At 43.6% G+C, this 22,662-nt stretch overlaps 1 protein-coding gene across 1 annotated transcript in view; it reads right to left on the bottom strand.

Moving 5' to 3' along the window:
- Window positions 1-628: 628 nt before the first annotated feature.
- The window catches only part of Lrp4 (LDL receptor related protein 4), a 51,550-nt gene continuing 29,516 nt past the window's right edge, over window positions 629-22,662 (bottom strand). Inside the window, 19 exon segments of the mRNA XM_027936478.2 lie at window positions 629-3,325; window positions 5,926-6,067; window positions 7,555-7,642; window positions 8,683-8,750; window positions 10,876-11,011; window positions 11,456-11,569; window positions 11,821-11,965; window positions 13,621-13,729; window positions 14,518-14,652; window positions 14,810-15,028; window positions 16,745-17,048; window positions 17,409-17,634; window positions 17,755-17,917; window positions 18,371-18,542; window positions 18,649-18,735; window positions 19,095-19,235; window positions 20,109-20,240; window positions 20,326-20,515; window positions 22,300-22,501. Of these exon segments, the coding sequence (XP_027792279.2) occupies window positions 2,993-3,325; window positions 5,926-6,067; window positions 7,555-7,642; window positions 8,683-8,750; window positions 10,876-11,011; window positions 11,456-11,569; window positions 11,821-11,965; window positions 13,621-13,729; window positions 14,518-14,652; window positions 14,810-15,028; window positions 16,745-17,048; window positions 17,409-17,634; window positions 17,755-17,917; window positions 18,371-18,542; window positions 18,649-18,735; window positions 19,095-19,235; window positions 20,109-20,240; window positions 20,326-20,515; window positions 22,300-22,501 (3,106 nt within the window). The 3' untranslated portion in view covers window positions 629-2,992.

The following is a 22,662-nucleotide window of genomic DNA, read 5'->3' as shown; positions in this document are numbered from 1 at the left end:
AATCTATGCTAGATTAAATTCTAATCTAATCTAACCTAGCCTTGAGACTAGCGTGATTCCCAATTTTCACTGATGGGTATTAGAGAACCTCAGAAAGGATCCCTAACTTCTAGTTCTAGTCTTAAGATATGCTGGATAAGCTATGAGATGTCAGCTTTTTAAAATAAATGGATTTTTTTTGTTGTTGTATTGGGGATCAAACTCTGGGCCGTGCACATGCTAGGCAAGTATTCTACCACTGAACTATACCCCAGCCCTTTTTATTTTTTATCTTGAAACATTGTCACCAGGCTAGCCTCAAACTTGCAAACCTCATGGCTCAGCTTCCTGAGTAACTGAGACTACAGGTGTGTGCCACCACACCTGGCAAGTAAATGGAATCTTAATTATCATTTGTTCCATTCTTAGTAACTACAAAAGGTGCCAAGATCAAAGTTTTGTGACACTGAAGTCCTCAAAGATCTAAAACAGAAATAGAAGATGCATGGTATATATGCCATGACATTTCCTTCCAGTGCTAGAGATGTCACTAATGATCATGACACTCTTCCTATTGGTGTGGAAGGGCAGCTACTACCAACTAATGAGTTGGCACTCTAGATGAAACCTATCATCCCTCTTTTAGAAGAAACAAGGGTATTATAAGTTGAAGAACTTGTCTGGACTTGTCTCCTCAAGTTGAGCTGAAACTCTACCAGGAACCTCATACCCTTTATTGCTCTTCACTGTTCCCAAACCCCCATAGAACTCAGAGGTGATGTTGATAAGCAAGTTTTCTACAGCATGGGTCTGCCAGACAGAGCGGGTGTAAGATTAGTCATGACTCCAAGCCAGGCAAGATAATTAAGAAAAGCTAAATTTATATTAAATTATCATAAAGTCCTAAAATACTGAACATAGTGGTTAAATAACTCCAGAAAGTCCAATCTCTCCAGTGAGTAACGTTAAAACCATTACACATGAGCGCAGGACAATCACTTCCATTAGTTTAGGACAGAGAGATTTTGCTTTTTTACAGAGTAATCAGTGCTCAAATAGATATTTCCTCAAATATGTCCTTCTACATTCTGAACAGCCCAAGTGCAATAAGAACCTTCCCCTGTCCAATCAAGAAAAGACCATTTTTCTACTTTCTCCTCCTTCCCAACCAAGAATCTGAAGACTCAAATGCTTCTTCTTTTACTTCCTGGGAAATGTCCCCATTTCCTCCCAGAAGTGGCACCTTACCTTTTTCACTTGATGCACTGGAAAGCCTTCTTGGCCTGGCCTGGCTGTTTGTATAGGTTTGGACCTGGGGCTGGCTACTGAGAGCATGGCTGAAGGCGCAGCATCTGTCTCTAGAGTTCGTTTGTTTTTAAGAACTGACTAGAAAAGATTTAATCTTGTCCTCTTTTGACCCACAGTTTGGCCCCTCATTTCTCAATACTAGTTACCATAAGAGATGTTTCAAATCAAGAAACTTCTCCTAAAACCCCTCCCTTCCAATTTCAGCCCCATCATCCTCTCCTGCTGCTTTTAATTCCTAGGGAGAACAGGCCTGGGTCTGCCCTGGGCTGGGAGGGCTTCATTTGTTTCTTTCTACCATCCTACTATATGTTCACCCCTTTGCATCTTCATTTAGTCCTCCTCGGTGCAGGACTTTGGAGATTGCTTGTGCCACAAGGCTAAGTCAGAAAAAAAGCAAACCAAGCCTCTCAAAAAGTAAAGAACTAGGGGGAAATTTCAGGGCAGCAAAAACTCAATTCCTTGATACAAGTCTGAGACACATACCCTTGATGTAGATGAGCATGAACCAAGTGGTGGTATTTCAGCATGGAAAGTAAGTCACAGCTGAGAAGAGTTCTGGAATAGGAACCACACCACCTCAGAGTCTCAGGCTCTCTGTCCATGAACTCAGATATCTGAGCACTTGAGAAGGAACACAGGAGGTTCAACCCCGTGATATTTTTCTCTTTAGCCCCTGGGTATCCCATGTCTCTAATTCTCTTCCTGATCATTTATGAAAACTTCCAGTCCTTTGAAAGACTACCATTATAGGATATCTTCCTGCAGAATCCCAGAGAATTGGGGAGAGTGGCAGGACACTGAAATTTAGGTGGGATGCTATATTTGGTCTAGGCAGAGCTTAGACATTTTAGAAACCCAGCACCTAGGTCCAACATTCACGAAGCCACTGGCTCACAACCTGATTACTTAAAAGACTTAGGAAAGGGATTGGCCAGTGGCAGCACCAGGAGAGAATTCCTAACAGCCAGTGTCCATGTGATGAGGACCCCCCAGTCATCTAAGGTAGAAAAGACTCCAGACATTCCAGCAGGAGGAAGAACAGCTTGAGCCACATCCATGTCTCACCAGTATCTGTAGCTGACAAAGCAGTGACTCCTAGGGCAAGAATGATGTCCACTGCCAGCAATGGACAAGACACCCAAGCCCAAGTATCCCCAAAGCTTTTTCATATTACCAACCCCCAAAGGTGGAGGTTTCCCAGGATGCCCAGACCAGCTGGGCTGATTCTTCCTTCTTCTTCTAGTCTCTATCCATCTCTCTTTACCCATGACCCCCTGCCCCAGCCCCTGGTGGGCAAGTTCTCAGAGAAGCCGTCATGCTAGCTGTGATGGGCGAGAGGACAGTCTTGCATCATCAGCTCCATTGGTGCTGTGGGGCAGTCACTGAGGGTACCAGGGGAAAGGGAGGTGGAGCTCTACCCTGCAAGGAATTGTTACTGAGCCAAGTTTCAGGGGGCCCAGGACGGAGTGCAAGAGGTGAGGTTCATGGTAAAATCCAGGTCTAAATTCTTGAGAAGTGCCCTCATTTCTTGTAGCCAGGTAGTTATGGACTCAGGTGGAAAACAGCTCCAGTGGAGGACTTAGGAGAAGTTATGGGGTGGGAGGAGGATGAGCACACAGGAAGGAGGCCTGCTGTACAAGCGAGCACAGGACTGGAAGTCCATTAGAGGATACTGATAGGCAGGCAGGGAAGAGAACCCAGGCATTTAGACCTGGCTCTCCGAGGAGAGCTTGCGTTCATGTTTCCAGCCAGTGTCTGGCAGAGAGCCCCGTCTTTCTGGAGTGGCTGCAGTATGGACGCTGCTACACTCAGACTGCTCTTCCTGCAGTAGCTGCTCTGTCTCCGTGTCATCCAGAGAGCCAGAGCTGGCCTGGATGGACACTGTGTCTGTCTTCATGCACACATGATCCCGCAGAAGGCCCCCCCGGGAGCTGCGCAGCTGCTTGAGGTCATCCCACTCAGCATCATCCCCAGAGAGGAGGCAGATTCCTTCTACTATCTTGATTTTCTCCTTGGTGTAGTTGTGGTCAGGCCCACCCTAGGTGGAGAGGAGGGACACATGGTTAGTCATTTGGCTCTCTAAAGAGGATCTCTTTGTAGACAGGAAGTAAATGAGGTAAAAAAGGGCATGAAGAGCAGAAAACTCCACAAACTAATGTGATCACAGCAAATATATGAAGCCTCACCTAAGAAGAGGGGCAGCTATGATGATTATTACCATTATCATACAGGGTGGAGAATGATGGCTTCCGGTCCTGCATCAGCCACTCACTGGATATATCACCTTGGGCAAATTAATTAACATCTCTAAAACTCATTTTCCACATCTGCAGTGTGGGGAGAATAACAGTATCTGCACCTCACAAGCAATTACTGTGAGGGTTAAATGAAATGATACACAAAATGCAATTGTTAGGATGCTGGACTAAGTCGCACTAAAAACATGTTAGCTGCTATTACATTTTTACTGTGGTTTATTAATGGGACATCATGCTGATATAAATAATCAAAAGTAATTGGCAAAAGCAATTCAACATGCATTTATTCAGGATTTTAACTACTTTATATATATGCTAATTTGTTCTTAATGATCTCTTCTTAATTTTGCTAAGGAGAAAACTTGAGAGGTACAATAGGAGGGCTCTAGAAAATCATCATATTTTCATTGATGAGGCCCCATAACCTTATAACCTTTCGGGGTAGGTTACTGTGGGCTGCTCCCATGAGCCCTGGGTTCATTCCAGGGATAGCCTTGAATTCTGCTCAGGCTTCGTCCTTTATGGATTCCTCAAAGGGTAGCCTTTTTTCTTGGTTTCTGAGGATACCAATCAACATGCTCCCACTGCCAGGAGTAAATGTGCCACAGCTTGGGTTCTGGTATATTGCTGTGTTCAGATTTTTGCAACCATTGCTTTCTATTACTAACAATTCAATTCCATAGATAGTTATTAAGCCCCTACATTAAATAGGATATTGTATTAGATGCTTTAATGATGGTCCCTATCCTCTGGAAGTGACAGTTCCCTCAGTCATGCAAAGGGATACAGATAGCACACAAGCACACATGGAGACACCCATTCACCCAGCACACCCTCCAAGCTGAAATTAGTATTAAGAGTTCTCATTACAGACACAATGGGTAAGTCAGGGAGAGGAGTAGCATATGACACTAGTAATTCTGGGGACAGCATTCCCTCCTACACACACACAGCAACAGGTACCTGAAATCAAGAGGAAATCAGAAGAGAAAGGGTGAAAGGCTATCTGAGGGGTGAAAGAGCTGCTGAGGAAGAAGCAGACAATAGAAGAATCACATCATTTTTATTTTCTTGTTTCTTTCTTTTTTGGGGGGTGGGGATTGGTGCTGGGGATGGAACTAAGCAAACTCTTTACTACTGAGCTCTGTACCTAGCCCCATTTTTCATTTCTAACCAATGGCCCTCATTGTGCTTCTTTTCTGAAGCATCCATCACTCCATGAACCCAAGAATATTCAGTAATCTTTCTTTCAGCCATATTAACTGGGGAGGAGTCTATCATTCCCAAAACTGCAAGCTGTTCTTACAGGTTCTCCTTTGTAACTTTTGTAACGGAAGATTTTCTAATATGGGAATTCATGGATCCAGAAAGCACAAGATTTCTTTATAAAGTGTATTCATTATGCCTGAGAGCCCTACAGGTATGAGAGCAGGTTTGGCCCAGAGACAAGCCAGAGAAATAGGCTGATTAGGGTCTTTATAAGGGATACTTTCTTTCTTGGTACAAAGGATTGAATCCAGCAGTGCTTAACCACTGAGACACATCCCCAGCCCTTTTATTTTAATTTTGAGACAACGTCTCATTAAGTTGCTTAGTTAGGGCTTCACTGAGTTGCTGAGGCTGGCTTTGAACTTGTGATCCTCCTGCCTCAGCCTTCTAAGCCACTGGGATTATAGGCATGTGCCACTACATCCAGCATAAGGAATAATTTCTGATGAAGGCTACAGGATTTTAGAAGAAAACACAGGTTATATCAGACTAGGAAAAACAATATCCCAGATTACTGCAGATCCCTTGTGGAAAGGGGCTATTTTTATTGACTAAATATTCAGCAAATAATTTTCCATTGAAGTAACATAGGAATTTTTTTAAGTACATAAATCTTTAGAATTCTAGAGAAATCTCTGAAGACCCTGTGATAAGAGGAAAGATAATGAAAAACCAGCCCTTCCCAACCCTAGATTTGACCACCACCTTGGAACAGAGGTTAGAAAAGGGAGAGTTTAAGAGCTCTTGGGCTTTCTGGGCATTGTCCAGGAGAGCTCCCTTGTTTCATAGGGACACAGCCTCACTGCAGGGGAGTGACACTCTAGGAAGAAAAGAACCTATGATTCCTAAAATAGCTCTCCTGGCAGGGAGATAATATATTCATTGTTTTCCGACCTAAATCTTCCAAGATATCTTTCTAATCTTGTTCTAGAATCCCTCAAAGATTCTAGATCTCTCCAGAAATCCAAATTACATCTAGTTCTTCTGTTACTGTAACTTTCAAAATGGTAGAAGGAGCCACCTAGTATTCCCTTACTAATCCATTCAGGCAACTGGAGCACAATTCCTCCTCCCCCCAGAAAAGAATTTGAATATAAATTTCCATTTTTACCTCTTTCTTATAGCACAGTTGATTGTACATGGCTGGTTTTGGGATTGCTTCAATTTTTACTTCCTGAGTAGAAGTTCGGTAAGAGGGGTTGCTGTAGGTGAGGTTGCCCATTCCAGGATCAGTGAACTTGGATTTTTTGTGTCTTTAGGAGAAAAAATGAGAATTTAGTTCATATTTTTATGGAGATAAAACTTGGGGAAGTTGTAGCCTATGTGTGGGAGGCAGCCTCTACAGGTTCTGGTGATCCCTGCCTCCTGGTAATCACCCCTTCTGAATCCTCTCCTGTTGAATATAGGCTGGACCTGGTGACTTGCTTCTAATGAAAAGATTATGCAAAAGTGATGGAGACTACATTAGGTTACAAAGAAACTAGCTCCCTTCTTGGGTTTGTATTTCCCCTCTCCATTGCTCTCTCTTGCTCTTGCTCTGAGGGGAGCAACCTACCGTGGTGTAAATTGTTCTATAGAAAGATCCAAAAGGCAAGGGACTAATGAAGGAGGCCTCCAACCAACAGCCAATGAAGAACTGAATCCTGCCAACAATCATACGGATGTTCTTGGGAGGGAATCCTTCCACAGTCAAATCCTCAGATGAGAACACAACCCTCGTTGATACCTGGATTGAGATCTTGAGGCAGAAGCACCTAAGCCATATCCACATTTTTGGTCCACACAAACTGTGAGACCATAAATGGCTGTCATTTTAAGTCACTCAGTTCTGTACGCAGAAATGGGGATAACTAATACCTGAACTTTAGAATCAGGACAGTTGTCAGATTCAATCCCACCTCTGTTACTTACTACCTGGGATCTTGGTAGACATAATCTAAACTTTCTGAGCCTCAGATCCTCATCTATAAAGTGAGGAATAATACCTGTGTTATAAAGTTGGGACATTGATACATATCCATAAAATGGTAAGTGGTTTTATTATTACTAGGAGCAGCAGTAAAATCCAAACATTTTTGCTATGGTCTGTATTAAAGCTTTTGGGGGAAAATATAAAGAAAGAAACACATAAGATCTTTTTTTTTAAATATATTTTTAGTTGTCAATGGACCTTTATTTTTTTAAAATTTTTATGCAGTGCTGAGAATCAAACCCAGTGCCTCACACATGCTAAGCAAGTGCTCTACCACTGAACTACAACCCCAGCCCTGCATATAAGATCTTAAACTGAAAATGATATATTCTACTTTCCTAAGATGATCTGAGCACCACTATATCAACCAATTTTGTAGTAAAGAATTATGTTTGAGTAGATGGAAATGGTTTCCAATTTCAATGGTTTGAGGTAAGGTGGGTTATGAAAAGCATAGATGCTAGAGTTAGTTCACTTTGCCTCTTACTGTGTGACCTTGGGTAACACAGTAAGCATCTTAGCATCTTAGCCTATAATGAAAATCCCAAGGGTAGATTTGCTGTGGTCATTAAATGAGGAAACTGCATAAGCTATGACCAGGGAAGAAGAGTAAGTATTCAGGTTTCCATCCTTTCCTTCTGCTTAGGGACCCAACCTTGAAACAAAGCTGCTCAGAGCTGGATTTAGTGAATTGTGGAGCTTCAGAAGATCCCAGATATTCTAATGAGGACCAAAGAGCACATGGCCCTGTAGCAAAGTTTAGATTACCTGTATAGCATCAGAGCCGCAATCACCACCAAAATCAGCAGAATACTGAGGAGTCCACCAATGGCATAACTGATATGAAGTCCTTCACCTAGGAAGAACAGAGACACACTAGGCTGGGATCACTGATAATCATCCTGCTGGTGCTGGTGCAAAGGGTGGGAAGATAAAGGGTTGGGTCCATATGTTTTTGTTTTGTTTTGTTTTTGAGGCAGGATCTTGCTATGTTGCCCAGGTTGGCTCCAAATTCCTAGGCTCAAATGATCCTCCTGCCTCAGCCTCCCAAGTAACTATAATGACACGTGCGCACACTGCTCCTGGCTCGAAGGGCTTTTGTATGTGTGAAATCCCATACCATATGAGAATACTGAGGGCCTCGTTCTCAGATGAGAGCCATAAGAGGTGGGTGGGAAGGCTGAAAAGAAAACTATAATTCAGCCAGCATCTCCAAACTCAGTTCTACCTCTTGTTAGTTACATGACTTAAAGGCAAGATGTTTAATGTCTAAGCCTATGTTTTCTCATTACTTAAATATGAATCCTAAATTGCTCATGGGGCTGGTGGAGATTGAATGATAGTGTGTACTCTTAGAGTTAGCCTCGCCTGATACATGGTTTCACTTTCCACAGTTTCAGTTACCAACAGGTAACCACAGCCCAAAAATATTACTAGAGTCAATGAGAATGTATATTTTGGGGAGAGAAAGAGAGATAACACAATCACATAACATTTATTATAGTATGTTTTATAATTATCTTATTATTAGTTACCTGTCAATCTTTTACTGTGCCTAATTTATCATAGGCATGTATGTATAAGAAAAAACTTAGTATATGTGGGGTTCAGTACTGCTCAAGGTTTCAGACATCCACTGGTGGTCCTGGAATGTATTCCCCCATGGAAAAGGAGGGCTACTGTATTCACACTTACATATATATGGCATATATATGGCTTACCAAATGCCTGGCATATGGAAAGCACACTATAAGTGCTTTAATTATAATCTATAATCTACTCTATGAAGAGTTCATCAACCTCAAGAGAGGCCCCATGAAGGTTATGGAACATACCAGTAGACACTTAGATTCCTTAGATCTTCTCTGCCAAAACAGTTGGGTACTCAGGGCTTACCTGGAACAGCAGGTATGGCCTGATTGGAATGTGCACAGAGGCCTAGCTGGGCATCATTTTCAGAGCATCTGTGGGGCAGAGAAAACTGAACATGAGGATTATTTTTATGCAAATAAAATCTCTCCTTTTTCCAGGAAAGTGGAGAGAGGTATGAGAAGATAACAGGTGGGAGATATAGAAGCATAGAGAGACAGGAGGAGGAAATAGAGAAATCGGTGTGACTCACTATTTTCCAGCCAGTGGATAAACTATGTTTAAATGTGTTTTCCAGTTTGAGAGTGAACTGGAAATCTGCAGAAAGAGTAATAAGGAGAGCAATTCTAGGCTTTCTTAAACTACCAGGATGAGTGGGAAGCAGCTGCTAGCCAGGCAGATCTGATTGGTTAATGATTATCACAAGATCCACATATTTCAAGGTTTAAAATATATTTACCCCCCCCCCCCAACACACACACACATATTCGTTTCCCCTTTGTTCTGTCATAAGGGAAAATACAAAACATCCAGAGGGAGCACTCAGATAACAAATCTAAAATGCTCAGAAGGTAACTGCTTTGTGGGGTATTATTAGCAGCCAACTAAAGGCATCTCCTTCAGGCCTGGAGAAAAGCTATTTGCAAGAACATCTGAAGCCAAGAGGCATTGAATCTTCAAATGGTACTCCTACATTAAGGAAAGGTCTGAGGAGAGGTCAGAAATGTTCCAAATAAACCTAGGGGCTGGTGGGATAGATCAGGGGCAGAGTGCTTGCCTAGCATGGGTGAGGTCCTGGGGTTCAATCCCCAGCACTTAAAAACAAAACCAAAAGGACCAAAGAAAATCCAAGATTAATAATGACTGACAGAATCTCAAAGATAGTGAGAAAGGTATATGTTTATCCTCAGGCATTTGCTTTTCATTACAAACTATACTACAAAGGGAGAGAGGAGCATACAATATATGGGCTTGATCATGTGCAAATCTTAAAACTTGGGAGACATTAAGTTTAGAGTACTTATTTGGAACTAGTATGCTTCTGCTTTCAGAATTGAAATTAAGTGTCAATTACATTTTAAGCTATAGTTGATATAAAATAAAGACATCAGAATATTTCAGTGAAGAAAAAATTGTTCTAATTAGAAAAATGTCTGAAAAGATAGATATCAAATTATGAAGAATAATTCCACACAGGTATACAGGGACTTATTTCTCTATTCCAATCTGTTTTTCCAGACTTTTAAAAAATTTTTTCATTTATTTTTTTAAATTTATTTTATTTTATTTATTCTAATTAGTTTATATATGACAGGAGAATGCAATACAATTCATACTACACAAATAGAGCACAATTTTTTATGTTTTTGGTTGAACACAAAGTAGAGTCACACCATTCGTGTTTTCATACATGTACTTAGGGTAATGATGTCCATCTCATTCCACTGTCTTTCCTACCCCTATGCTCCCCCTTCCCTTCCCTCCCCTCAGGCTTTTTTAAATAAATAAATAAAAATGCTGAAGAATTTCTCTAGATTGAGTGTAACATCCTATCACATCAATTTTAAGATGTGCCTTGTTTCCTATATTCTAACATCTCTGAAGTAAGAAATGGGACTTAGTGGTATCTAATAATTGCTGCTGTTCATGTTTTCAGTCTAATTTCTCAAATCAGAATGAATTATATAACTGATAGCACTTTCAATTTAATGAAATATTTTATACTTGATGTTAGCTCTGTGTATAGTTATACTTGCTTATTTAATAATGGTGTGTATGGTGTACACAAATGCATATATGTTTGAGAGCTAGGGTCATTATAAGCTAAGGCCACCACACCTCTGGGAAAATTTTTTGTTCCAAGTCATAAAGCTACACAGCTCAGAGATCACTGTACAATGATATCAAATACTAAACGTGACACAAGAGCAAGTGTCACAGAGACAGAGGAGGAAGGAGGAATGCATGTGCAAGACTCTTCCCAAGTGATTTCTCTTGAAAGCTGTTCTTAAAGCTTCTTGCCCTCAGAGCTACAAAGGGAATCATTTGCAAAATCTACAAGTCTAAATATTGTCCTAAATAGTGGAGACTGGTGGTTAATGTGATCTTCCTCCCATCTTCTGGTGTTATGGTCTAATTCTGCTGGCATAATGGTCTAATGCTAGTAAGTCTTTGTGACATGAATCAAAGGGCCCTCAATCCTGTACTAACCCTACTTACCTGCCTTCCACTTCCTCCAGAGATATACGGGTCCTGGTGGTAGAAGAATGCAAGGTGGTGGGCAGGGTGTTAGGCAGCACCGGGCTCTTTTCACTCATGCTGGTGGCCTTGGGAGCTAGGGGCACCAGACCAGGTACTGGAGAGAAAAGAGAATGAGAGCAGGCCACTGGAGTCCAAAGCCTCTACAGATGGTCTTAAGAGTAGCAGCTGGAAGACTTGATAAAGCAATTTTTTAGCTGCCCTAATCTCAGGTACCCTCACTTGATTCTATAAATAAAAAGGATTTGGATTCAAAATTAATAGTTCTGGATGGCCCATAAAGGTCAGGAAGATAGAGTAAAGCACAGCCTATCATGGCAGAGATCTAGAATCAAGAGACCTGGATTATCTTCTAGTAAATGCCAGAGGTCAGACAAACTCAGCTCTGAATGATTCCAAAGCCTAAACACATTGCCAGCAGTCTTTCCACTCCATAATCTTTGGAAGGTGGATTCTACCACCCAGAAGGACAAAGTTGAGGCTGGTGATCCCCTGCCCTTCCAGGGGCTCTACTGTTCCAGGAGCCATTCAATACACTCACCAAGGGAGCAGGGGCGGCTATCAGGCTCATCAGGACAGGCACACACAAAGTCTGAGGTTCTGGCAAAGCAGAGGTGGGTACAACCACCATTGTTCACGCCACAGGCATTGGTCCCTGGAGGGAAAGCAGATGAGTGTCTGGTCTAGGACAGAATTGGGTCTCCCAATTTAACACTTCTCAAAAAGTAGGATTACTCCACTCCCGGGAACAATAGGGCAAGAAAGGAATAATAGTCACAGGGATTGAAAAGATCTAAGAGCTTCAAATGTGAGCTAAAAGGCTCTCCAGGGCTCCTAATTATCTTGGTTCACTAACAGCTAATCCCACTGATGGTGAGGAAGCAGGCTCAGTACCCAGGGGCCCACCTGTCTGTCGTTGAGGGGAAACCACGATGATATCCATGAGTCCCTCCACATTTGCCAACACTGTCTCCTTGTTGCGGCCTGAGTACTTGTCAACACGTTGGATGGACTTGGTCTGCCAGTCTGTCCAGTAGATCCACCTGTCCTGCTACTCAATATGGAACCCAAAAGAAGAAATATCATTCAGTAGTCAGACCTCAGTGCAGCTTTTGTGCCTCAGCATGTGCTACACCTTCTGCTGAAATGCCCTCTTCCTCTCTCATCCACTAGGTCAACTTTTGTGCGTCCCCAGATATGGCATGTCCAGGAAATCCCCTCCAATCCACACAGTTCTCCAAACTGTTCTGTACCTTGCAGTCACTTCCACATGTGAGTTTTGATCCTCTTATGGTAATTAGTTTATGTGTCTGCCTGTCCCACCTGACTAAGTCCTTCAAGGACAAAAATGTGCCTCAAATCTCTAGTCTGTAGCATCCACACTCAGTCCTCAGTCAGTTGTGTGAATTGCTCCCTGCTCAGCAAACAGGAGTAGACTTGGAGGTTCACATAGATCCCTGTTCTCTTGGGTCTTTTGCTCAAAGCCTTGACCCAGATCCTCTGCTTACTTCCTCTGCAGACTCTTTCTAATGCACTGATGGTGAAATTCTCAACCACGAGTGGGGAAGGACAAAGAAGGTGTTTTTTTCTCCCACTCAGCAGTCTAACAGCAGAAACTCCAGGGGAAGTTTGTAGATTGAAAAACCATTATCAGTATTAGCCTATCATTAAGTAGCCAAAATCTTTTTGGCTGATAGAATATAATACAAAATACAGGGCTGGGGGTGGGGTGTAGTTGAGTGGCAGAGCATGCCTGAGGTCCTGGGTTCAATTCCCAGGAAAGGAAGGAAGGAAGGAAGGAAGAATACAAGGAGATGATGTTTGTCAAAAAGGAAAAATATTTTAAATGACTAAGAATCCCTATTTAGCCTAAGACTGGTAGATCTTCTTTCTTTCTCCAAATTATCTTACAGTGTTACAATTCTCAAAAATGGCAGCTAAAAATAAACAAAATGATTAGAGATAATATGCAGTGTTTACCTTGTGCCAGGCACTGTGCTAATGTCCTGTGTATATATTAGGGGGATACTATTATTAAATTGATTTTTTTTTAGGTAACTGAAACTCAGAGAGATTCAGTTTCTTGCTCAAAGTTGCACTGTTTAATAATACAAACAGGAAACTGAACTCAGGTATTTGGCTCATTGAAGGTGCACAGTACACACTGACTGGCTGGAGGCTTCCAAACTGTTTTTTTTTTTTTTTTTTTTTTGGTGTGTGTGTGTGTGTGCGTGTGTGTGTTTTTTAAGAAAGAGAAAAATTTTTAATATTTATTTTTTAGTTTTCGGTGGACACAACATCTTTATTTTATTTGTATGTGGTGCTGAGGATCGAACCCAGCGCCCCGCGCATGCCAGGCAAGCACACTACCGCTTGAGCCACATCCCCAATCCCCAACTCTGTTTTTTAACCACTACATAAGAGCTGCCTGAGCTCCAATGCTGGGACCACAATGTTAGGCTCAATGGTGTAGCTTATTAAAATGCATATTCCTGGGCCCAATCCTTTGTCCTTTGTGAGGACAAAGCAGATTCTCTATAGCCAGGACCCATGAGCCTGCATTTTAACAAGCTTCCCAGCTGATTCTGTGCACCACTGTTTGAACATAGAAGTGGTGGAGCAGGAATAGCAAGGCACTTGGAGGCTTAGAACCCCAGGGAAACACCCAGTCAAGGAGGTTTAGTTACCTCTCTCCTAAGCCAGTACCTGTGTGAGGGCAAAGGGGTGGGACACATGGCTGACCAAGACCTGCCGCAGCTTCCCATTGAGGTCAGCGCTCTCAATCCGGTCCAAATGTGCATCTACCCAGTAGATCCTGTGAAGAAGAAAGAACGGTGGCTGCTCCAAATGCTTCCCCAGGAGCCCAGCTCTTCTCTCTCAGGACCTGTCTTTGTCCTCCAGAGCTGAACTGGCAGGTGCTGCCAGCCATCAAGAAGTATCTGTGATGAGAGACTACTCTAAGTCCCAAAGCCAAAGAGGGAAGTTGGTGATTCATATGTAGGGAGGCCAGGGCTGTTCTTAGGAGGCACAGAAAGTCTAGTGACTTCAGAGGGGCCTCTGCCAGCCTCATCTTCAGCAACTTGATCACCCTTTGATCTCTACCCAAAAATCTTAGGCCAAATTCTTACAAATGGTCTTCAAGAAGAGAGTTCAGTCAACATGGCCCTTACCAGGTTAAAGTAAGAGGTCACTCTGCCAACTCTCCAGGCGACCTTGATCCCTTTCCTTTCTTTAGGAAGGGGAACAGACTGCTTCAGAGCCTTTTTCCCCTCTCCTTCCTGCCCTCCAGCATTTTTAAAAATCTAGACCAGGTATTGCAAATTCCAGTGTCCACAGGATTGGATGAGTAACAAATACAATAGACAGGGAAGTGGGTCTTATGGTCCAGGCAGAGGACACACTATGTTAAAAGCCCTCAAAAACACAAGAACCAGGCAGACACAAGCCATCTGAGGGGCTGGCTTTAGTAGCCCCTGCTCTAAGAGTATGTTCCCTCTTCTTACTGCTTCCTCTTCCCACCCTCCAGGGGCTTTCCATCTTTTCATTTTCCCTACTTCAGTCTCCACCCAATTTCCAGGAGGCTATTTGGAGCAGGATTCCTACCTGCGGGTATCATAGTCCAAGGTAAGGCCATTGGGCCAACCCAGGTCTGTGTTGATGAGTACCTTCCGGTCGGAACCATCCAGATTTGCCCGTTCAATCTTGGCAATGTGGCCCCAGTCTGTCCAGAAGAGGTACCTGAGACACAATAGTGCCATTGTTACCAAGGCATAGTCTGCCAGAAGCTGACAGACTATGGGGACACACCAAGACCACTAAAATATAGGCACTCTTCATGGGCCTCTTACCAGACCCTTTCTTCCCTGGATCTCTTTTCTATTGGCCATAAACTTACCCCTTCCTGGGGAAAACAGCAATGGCCCGGGGCTCATCCAGGCTGTTGTTGATTAGAACTTTGCGGCAGGAGCCATCCAGCCTTGATGCCTCGATGGTATTTCGGCCTGTATCTGTCCAGTACAGGTTCCTGGCCACCCAGTCCACTGCCAGCCCATCGGTAGTCTTCAGCCCACGCCCAATCACTGTCTCCATGTTGTTGCCATTCAGGTCTGCTCGCCTTGGGGAGAGCCCAGGGTTGGATGAGTGACCAGAATGACCAAGAATAACTGAAACTCCTTTTATCCATAATTGGACCCCCACTAGACTGTAAGCTCCACAGAGACAGAGACCAAGTATCTACTAGCACATTCCTCAGCACCCAGCATGATAGCTGCTCAATAAAACATCTGCAGAATGAATGAATGAATGAATGAATTCTTAGGAGGACAGAGTATTTCCTGACAACTAGAAACATCCGGACCTTAGGGTTCACCTCTTGCCAGAGGACAGATTAGTCATCCATCATATGTCTTTGAGAGAAGACAATGATCAGTAGGAGATAATTATAAGGCAGATTTGTCAAAACCTGCCAAAGCCCTACACGAGAGAACCCAACTTCAGGATGAAGAATGTATTATAATCACCTGGGGGACTTCGTTCTTGCATAAGCTCACCTGCCCCCAGCATGAGATTCCAATACACACGCAGGGAGACAAAAGCAGATACCTACCCACTGTTCCCATGTGAGAATCTCAGCCATGGTAAACTGTTTGTTTGTTTGTTTGTTTGTTTCTTATACTTTTTGCTGTAAAGATTGGAGATTTTACTGGGGATTGAACCCAGGGATACTCTACCACTGAGCCACATCCCCATACCTTTCTGTTTTTATTTTGAGATAGGGTCTTGGGGCTGGGGATGTGGCTCAAGCGGTAGCACGCTCGCCTGGCATGCGTGCGGCCCGGGTTCGATCCTCATACACCACATACAGACAAAGATGTTGTGTCCGCCAAATACTAAAAAATATATATATATATATATATATATATATATATATATATATATATATATATATAAAAGAGATAGGGTCTTGCTAAGTTCCTTAGACTGGCTTCATACTTGTGATCCTTCTACCTCAGCCTCCAGAGTCCCTGGAATTATAGGCATGTGCCACCACACCTGGCTTTGTGTGTGTGTGTGTGGTATTAGGCCTAGAGCCCAGGGGCACTCCTCTAGTAAGCTACATCCCCAGTCCTTTTCATTTTTTGAGACAGGATCTTGCTAAATTATAAATTACACAGGCTGGCCTTGAACTTGCAATCTGCCTTGGCCTCCTGAAAGCTGAGATTACAAGCACATTCCCAGCTGTTAAATCACTAGCACTAATAGCAGGGCATCATAAAATATAAAAATATAAAATAAAAATATGAAAATAAAATCCAAAATATTAAAAACAACAACTTTGCAACCACAGTAAGCTTTGACATTTGGCCAGGGCTCCTATACTGCAATACCCATACTAGCTATTTATGTGGCCCACTTATCAATGAGTCCTAGATGTTCTTGAAGCTCCCTCAGGGCCCAGTGGTAGGTAGAACTTTATCTGTTGTGTGTGTGTGTGTATGTATTGTCGTTTATTTATTTTACATATTTCTACATAGTAATCTTCATTTTCACTTATTGTTTGCGTAGGGTCCTTCTACATTACTCTGTCTGGCCTCAAACTTGCAACCCTCTTACCTCAGTCTCCTGAGTGTCTGAGATTTATATAATCATTAAACAAAAGTTTAGAACTTTGCACTAAATGATAACACTATAAAATGAACAAGTCAGAATTAGAACTGACTATCCAAATTGCCAAATCATTCAGTCCATTTAGACGTTAACACAGAATGTCACTTCACCCCTGGGGATCAGAAGCAGGTCTGTGTCCCCTGAAGGTTTCAGTTACTCATACCTGATAACATCCAGAAACACATCTGTGTAATACACCTTCCCATCTACACTGTCATAGTCCAGGGAGATGACGTTGTTGAGCTCAGGAACAGGGACATGTACATCTGTGTGGTCGCTGGTGTCCAGTGAGATACGCCGGATAGAGCCTCGGCTGGAGAAGAGCAGGTAGGTCTCTGGAGATGGGTCACAGGTCTTCCCATCGTCCTTCAGCTGGATGCCTGTGGGACAGGCACAGGAGAAGCCAGAAGGCCGAGGCAAGCAGAGATGAGAGCATCCGCCATTTCTCGAACCACACTTGTTAAAACCTGATAAGAGAAGCACAAGCTTTCACACCCAGCCTGGAATACTGCCCAACTCTTATAAAGATTCCAGTTTTTTTTTGTGGCTGACTTCTTGCTGTTCTATGTGACAGGATTTGGTGTCTGGCAGGGCAGGGGTGAGACAGATATAGAAGGAGTGTCTCCAGGAGTCCTTTAAAGGTGACAGCATCATGCAGTTGTAGTACCAGCCATACCCAGAGGGAATAGAGCCTGTTCCGGGAGGGGGCTTAGGCAGATCATTGTCTCTCTGACTATAAAGGAGTTCTGTGCTCTGAATATAGCTCTGCTGTTGAGATAGCCCCAGAAATCCAGAGGCTCTGACCCAAGCTCCAGGGGTCTTCTCACCCAGTGCCTGCGTCCGATCCACAGCCTGGATGTCCATGAGGCCTGGCAGATTGGACCTCACCAGGATGACATTGCTGCCAGTACCCTTGTCAGCACGGTGGATGCTACGGGTCTGCCAATCAGTCCAGTAGACATAGGAGCCAAGAAGGGTGAGGCCATACGGGTGCTGCACTGGTGATACCAATGTGTGCCGATTGGCACCATTTAGGTCAGCGACCTCAATTCGCTGCAGAGAGGAAGAGGGTGGGAGGTGGCTGTCAGTCAACTAGGAACCCTCAGTGCAGATGCTGGACAGGCCTTTTCCATCTTCCGAAGCTTCTGTGAAGCACCAGGGAAGAGTTCTCACCTCAGTGTGGGCATCAGCCCACAGCAGTTGGGAGCTGGCCTTGTCCACAGTCAGTCCATTAGGCCATCCTAGGTTGTTGTTGATGAGCACCGTTCGATCTGAGCCATCCATTCCAGACCGCTCTAACTTGGCATTCTCCCCCCAGTCTGTCCAGTACATGAACCTAAATGAGGAAGAATAATAGCTGATTATTCTGGCAGCCACTGTGTACCATGAAGACTTTATGTCAGACCCTTTGCAAAGTATTTCACAGGCATTATCTCACTTAACCCTCACAGGGCCACCAAGTATGTATCCCTTTTTTTACAGGTAAGGAAGTTGAGGATCAGAGAGGTTAAGTACTAGATTCAAAGTGACACAGCTAATACTTGATGAAAGAATATAAATCCTAGTCTTCCAACTCCAAGGCTCAGACTTATAACCTCTATATTGAGCTGGCACCCTGAAGGAGCCACAGAGGAGTGGAACAGTCCCAGAGAGGCCAGTCTACATTGACCTTCAGAGTTCACAATGTTCCTGTGAGGCATGCCTGCTCTCCAGCTCTCCACTGCCCACCTCACCCTGTCCATAGCCCCAGCTGAGCCAGCCCCTACCCAGAGCAAGAGTCAGCTCTCACCCCATCTCATGGTATAGAACAATGGCCCGGGGACTGTCAAGGTTCTGCCACACCAACACTTTCCGCATGGACCCATCCAGGTTGCCCACTTCAATCCTGTTTGTTCCTGTGTCTGTCCAGTACACTTTCCGGCCAATGGCATCCACCGCGAGCCCATCTGTGGTCTGCAGCCCTGCAGGAAGTCAGAATATCACACTGGCTCCTGCTTTAAGACAGATGGGATATTTCTCCAGCTCTGTAGCCAGACAGGTGGTCCCTGAGCTGGAAGGAAGGCCCACCTGTGGTGATGATGTCCTCGTGCTGTGAGCCATCCAGACTGGCACGGCTAATCCGGTGCAGTGTGCTGTCAGACCAGTACACTTTTCCTGGAAAGGGAAGGCTTGGCTCAACCCAGGCGCCACCCTCCCCCAATGGCTCACACAGCTGATCCATGCCCTGAGACACCAGTGCCTCTCAGAGACCCCCACACTCCCTAGCAGAGGAAATCAAGGGAAACAAAGAAATATCCTAACAGAATAACTCTTAGAAGAGATGGAGAAAGGAGGGCTCCAAACTGTGACTCCACAATCAGAGAGGAAGTGCTGCAGAGACAGGAGCATGGGCTATGGGGAGGGGGCAGCTGGGCAGCCCCAGGCTCTTAGCAGGATGCAAAGGAGGTGGAAAGGAAGGACAGTAAGAAAGGGCAGGGTCAGAAGACCAGGTGGGAAGGAAGGGCCACACAGACCTTCCTGGGGGTCTACTCCAATGGCAATGGTGTTCTTCATGGTAATGTTGATTGGCACCACCACGTCGGCAAAATAAGGGATGTCTAGGGAGACCATGCGTACATCTATCCTCCTGGCAAAGATGAGGAAACTGTTCATGCCTGCTCAAATGGAAAGAGGAGAGAGGACAATCATTCAGAAAAACCAACAAGAGGATCTGGAGTCAGACAAACTGAAGCTCATGCCCTGACGCTGCTAGTTTCTAGTTGTACGATCCTAGGCAAGTTTTGGAATTATTTAAGCCTTGGTTTTCTGATATATATAACCGGGATAATAACAGGGTGGTTGTAAAGATTAAGAGATCATGTTCACAAAGAACTGAGCATTAGGTCTCACATGTATTTGTAAATGATATCTCTTTACTAATATCATGTAGAAGCAGCTCTCTTTGAAGTACCCTTTATCATAAAGCTTAAGAAAGGAAGTAAACAGACCCCAGAGGACCTTATAATTTGTATGCTTATAACTGATGCACACAAATTCCTTGGGAGTTTCGAATTCAAATGAAGCCCACCATGCAGCATTCCTAGGGGAAAACCCTGACTTCCGACATCTCAGTAGCCAGGTCCTGCTTCTGGGACCACCCCCTTATGGTTGTCACATAGGTCATGCATGCAAAAGTGGCATATCTAAAGGAGTTAGGGAGGATATCATTATATCGTAGATATGATACTTGTTTGTATTTATTATACCTGAGCAGAAGGAAGTCAAGTGTCTTGTTCTAACCAAATCAGCATGTTACAAATTTACAACAGATGCAAGGAAAGAGTCTTGAGAGAGGAACATCTTTTTCTAAAATGCATGTATGTAAGAAGCAGTGGGACCCTGTCTATGTGTTCCCCTGGATCTCCCTCCTCTTTTAAAAGTTCTGTCTCTCCCCTAAGCTTCTAGAAGTACCAGAATTTAGACCACATTGGAGCATATCTGCAGGGAAGAAAGCCATTTTCCATCCCAGATGTTATGGTTTTACTCACCTGGTGAACAGGTCTTGCCATCAGGAAGCAGGTTGATGCCTGTAGGGCAGGTACAGCTGAAGCCACTTGGACTTGGGGACCGGAGACATAGGTGGCTGCAGCCTCCATTCTCCATAGCACATGGTGTGATCACTGGATAGGGAGGAGGGAGGTCAGTGGGGCTGGCCAGGGTATAATAGGGCTGAGGAGAAGTCATGGCAGACTAAGGGCTGCTCACCTGGAGGCCGCCTGCGGTGGAAGACATGGATGTCCATGAGATTCTCCAGGTTCTCCTGCAGGGTCTCCCGGTCCAGCCCAGTCAACCGGTCGGCACTCTGTATACTCTTGGTCTGCCAGTCAGTCCAATAGATGCGCTCTCCATAGAGAGTCAGCCCAAAAGGATGGGGGAGCTGGCTTCCAATCAGCACCTGCCAGGAACCCAGCACTTGTGTCATCCCCAACAAGGTCTGACATTACAGAGCAGCAGTCAAGAGGTGGGCATGGAGTCAAATGCAGCTCTGCCACTACCATTTACTGTGTGATCTTGACTAAGAGAGAGTTACATAATCTCTCTGCACCTTGATCTACCAATCTGTGATAACAACCATGACCATGCATGGCTCCAATTATCTTGTGATGATTTTAAAAGATCAAGTATTGCTTATATAATCAAAGGAAAAATAGAGACTTTACAGTGAACACCCCCTTAACCATGCAATAAAATAGACATCAGGATAATGGGACAAGCCTACATCTGTGCCTACTGGTGAGACACATACAGAACTTAGGACATGACTCCACTAAATGTAGTATTCCTGCCCTAAATGCATAATCTGAATCCAATCAGAAGGAAACATCAGACAAACTCAATCAAGGAGTATTCTGCAAAATAATTGGCTTTTACACTTTAAAAATGCAAAGAATGGGTTGGAGATATACTTTAATGATCGTGATCTTGCCTAAAATGCAAAAGGCCCTAAATTCAATCCCCAGTACCACAAAGAAAGAAAGAGGGGCTGGGATTGTAGCTTGGTGATAGAGTGCTTGCCTAGCATGTATGAGGCACTGGATTAAATTCTCAACACCACATATAAATAAAAATCCACTGACAACTAAAAAATATTAAAAAAAAAAAAAAAGCAGGCAAGCAAGCAGAGGTCAAAAAAGACAGAGCATGGTGGTGCCTGTAATCTGTAATACCAGAAGCTCAGGAGGCTGAGGTAAGATTGTAAGTTCAAGGCCAGCCTCAGCAACTTAGTGAGGTCCTAAGTAACTCAAAATAAAATATAAAATACTGTCTCTAAATAAAATACAAAAAAGGTCTGGGGATGTGGTTCAATGGTTAAGCAACCTTGGTTTCAGTCCCAGTTTAAAAAAAAAAAAAAAAAAAGGCTAAGGAAGTATTCCAAAATTAGAGATTAAAGAGACAAGATGCTAAATACTAAATACAATAAGTGATCCTGGATTGGATTCCGGAGGGGAAAAAAATGAACATTATTGGGAAATTGATAGTAAAACTGAACATGGATTATGGAGTATACAGCAATATTAATGTTAAATTTCCCAATTTTGATAATTTTACCATGGCTATTATCAAAATTAATATATATTAATATTATATTAATGTTAAATTTCCCAATTTTGATAATTTTACCATGGCTATGTAACACATAGTCCTTGTTCTTAGGAAATATGCACTGGGATATTTTGGGATCAAAAGCAGGATATCTTCAATTTAATCACAGATGATTCAGAAAAAAGTGCATGCATGCAAGTGAAAGAAAATAAGAGTGTAAGAAATGTGGCAAAATTTGGTTATTTATATATTTTTTTATTATTCTTGCCATTTTTCTGAAGGTCAGGAATTATAACAAAATAAATGATATCAAAAACCAAACAGAGATCAATCATGGGCCTGGTGTGCAACTGGTGACTAATTAGTGTTAGCTATGATGGGTATTAGGAAGGCCTGTGCATTTATACCCCCAGCCCACAAAACACACAAATCCCTAGTTTGCTTTCACCATCAACCAGCAGTCCCCACCCCTACTCCAGTTCTGGAGGGTGGCCACAGCTTCAGAGAAACAGCACATGTTCCACGCTCATCTCATTACCTCAAGGTCCCCCTACCTAGCTCCTTTGAGCTGCCAGCCAGGGAGTCTGTCCTGGAGGCTGTTGGGGCTGTGGAAAGAGGCCTTACTGACACCCTTACCTTCCTCTTGCTGCCATCCAGTCCAGCAAATTCAATTGTCTTCATGCCAGCATCAGCCCAGTACAGCCGCTGGGACCCATAGTCAATAGCTAATCCATTGGGCCAGGTCAGATTAGAAGAGATGATGACTTGGCGGTTGGAGGCATCCATGCCAGCTCGTTCAATCTTGGGACTTGCACCCCAGTCAGTCCAATACATGTACCTGGGCATAGGCAAGGCATGTCTTACAAGCTTTCTAGTTAATATCCAGGGGGAGGCTAGGGCTATAGCTCAGTAGTAGAATGCCTGCTGGCACATGTGAGGCACTGGGTTCAATCCTCAGCACCACATAAAAATAAATATACTGTGTCCAGCTACAACTAA

The sequence above is a fragment of the Marmota flaviventris genome, chromosome 9 (genome assembly GCF_047511675.1).
Source record: "Marmota flaviventris isolate mMarFla1 chromosome 9, mMarFla1.hap1, whole genome shotgun sequence".
In the NCBI taxonomy this organism is placed as follows: domain Eukaryota; kingdom Metazoa; phylum Chordata; class Mammalia; order Rodentia; family Sciuridae; genus Marmota; species Marmota flaviventris.
Note: the sequence above shows the minus strand (reverse complement) of the source record. Positions and strands in the feature narration are given on the sequence as shown.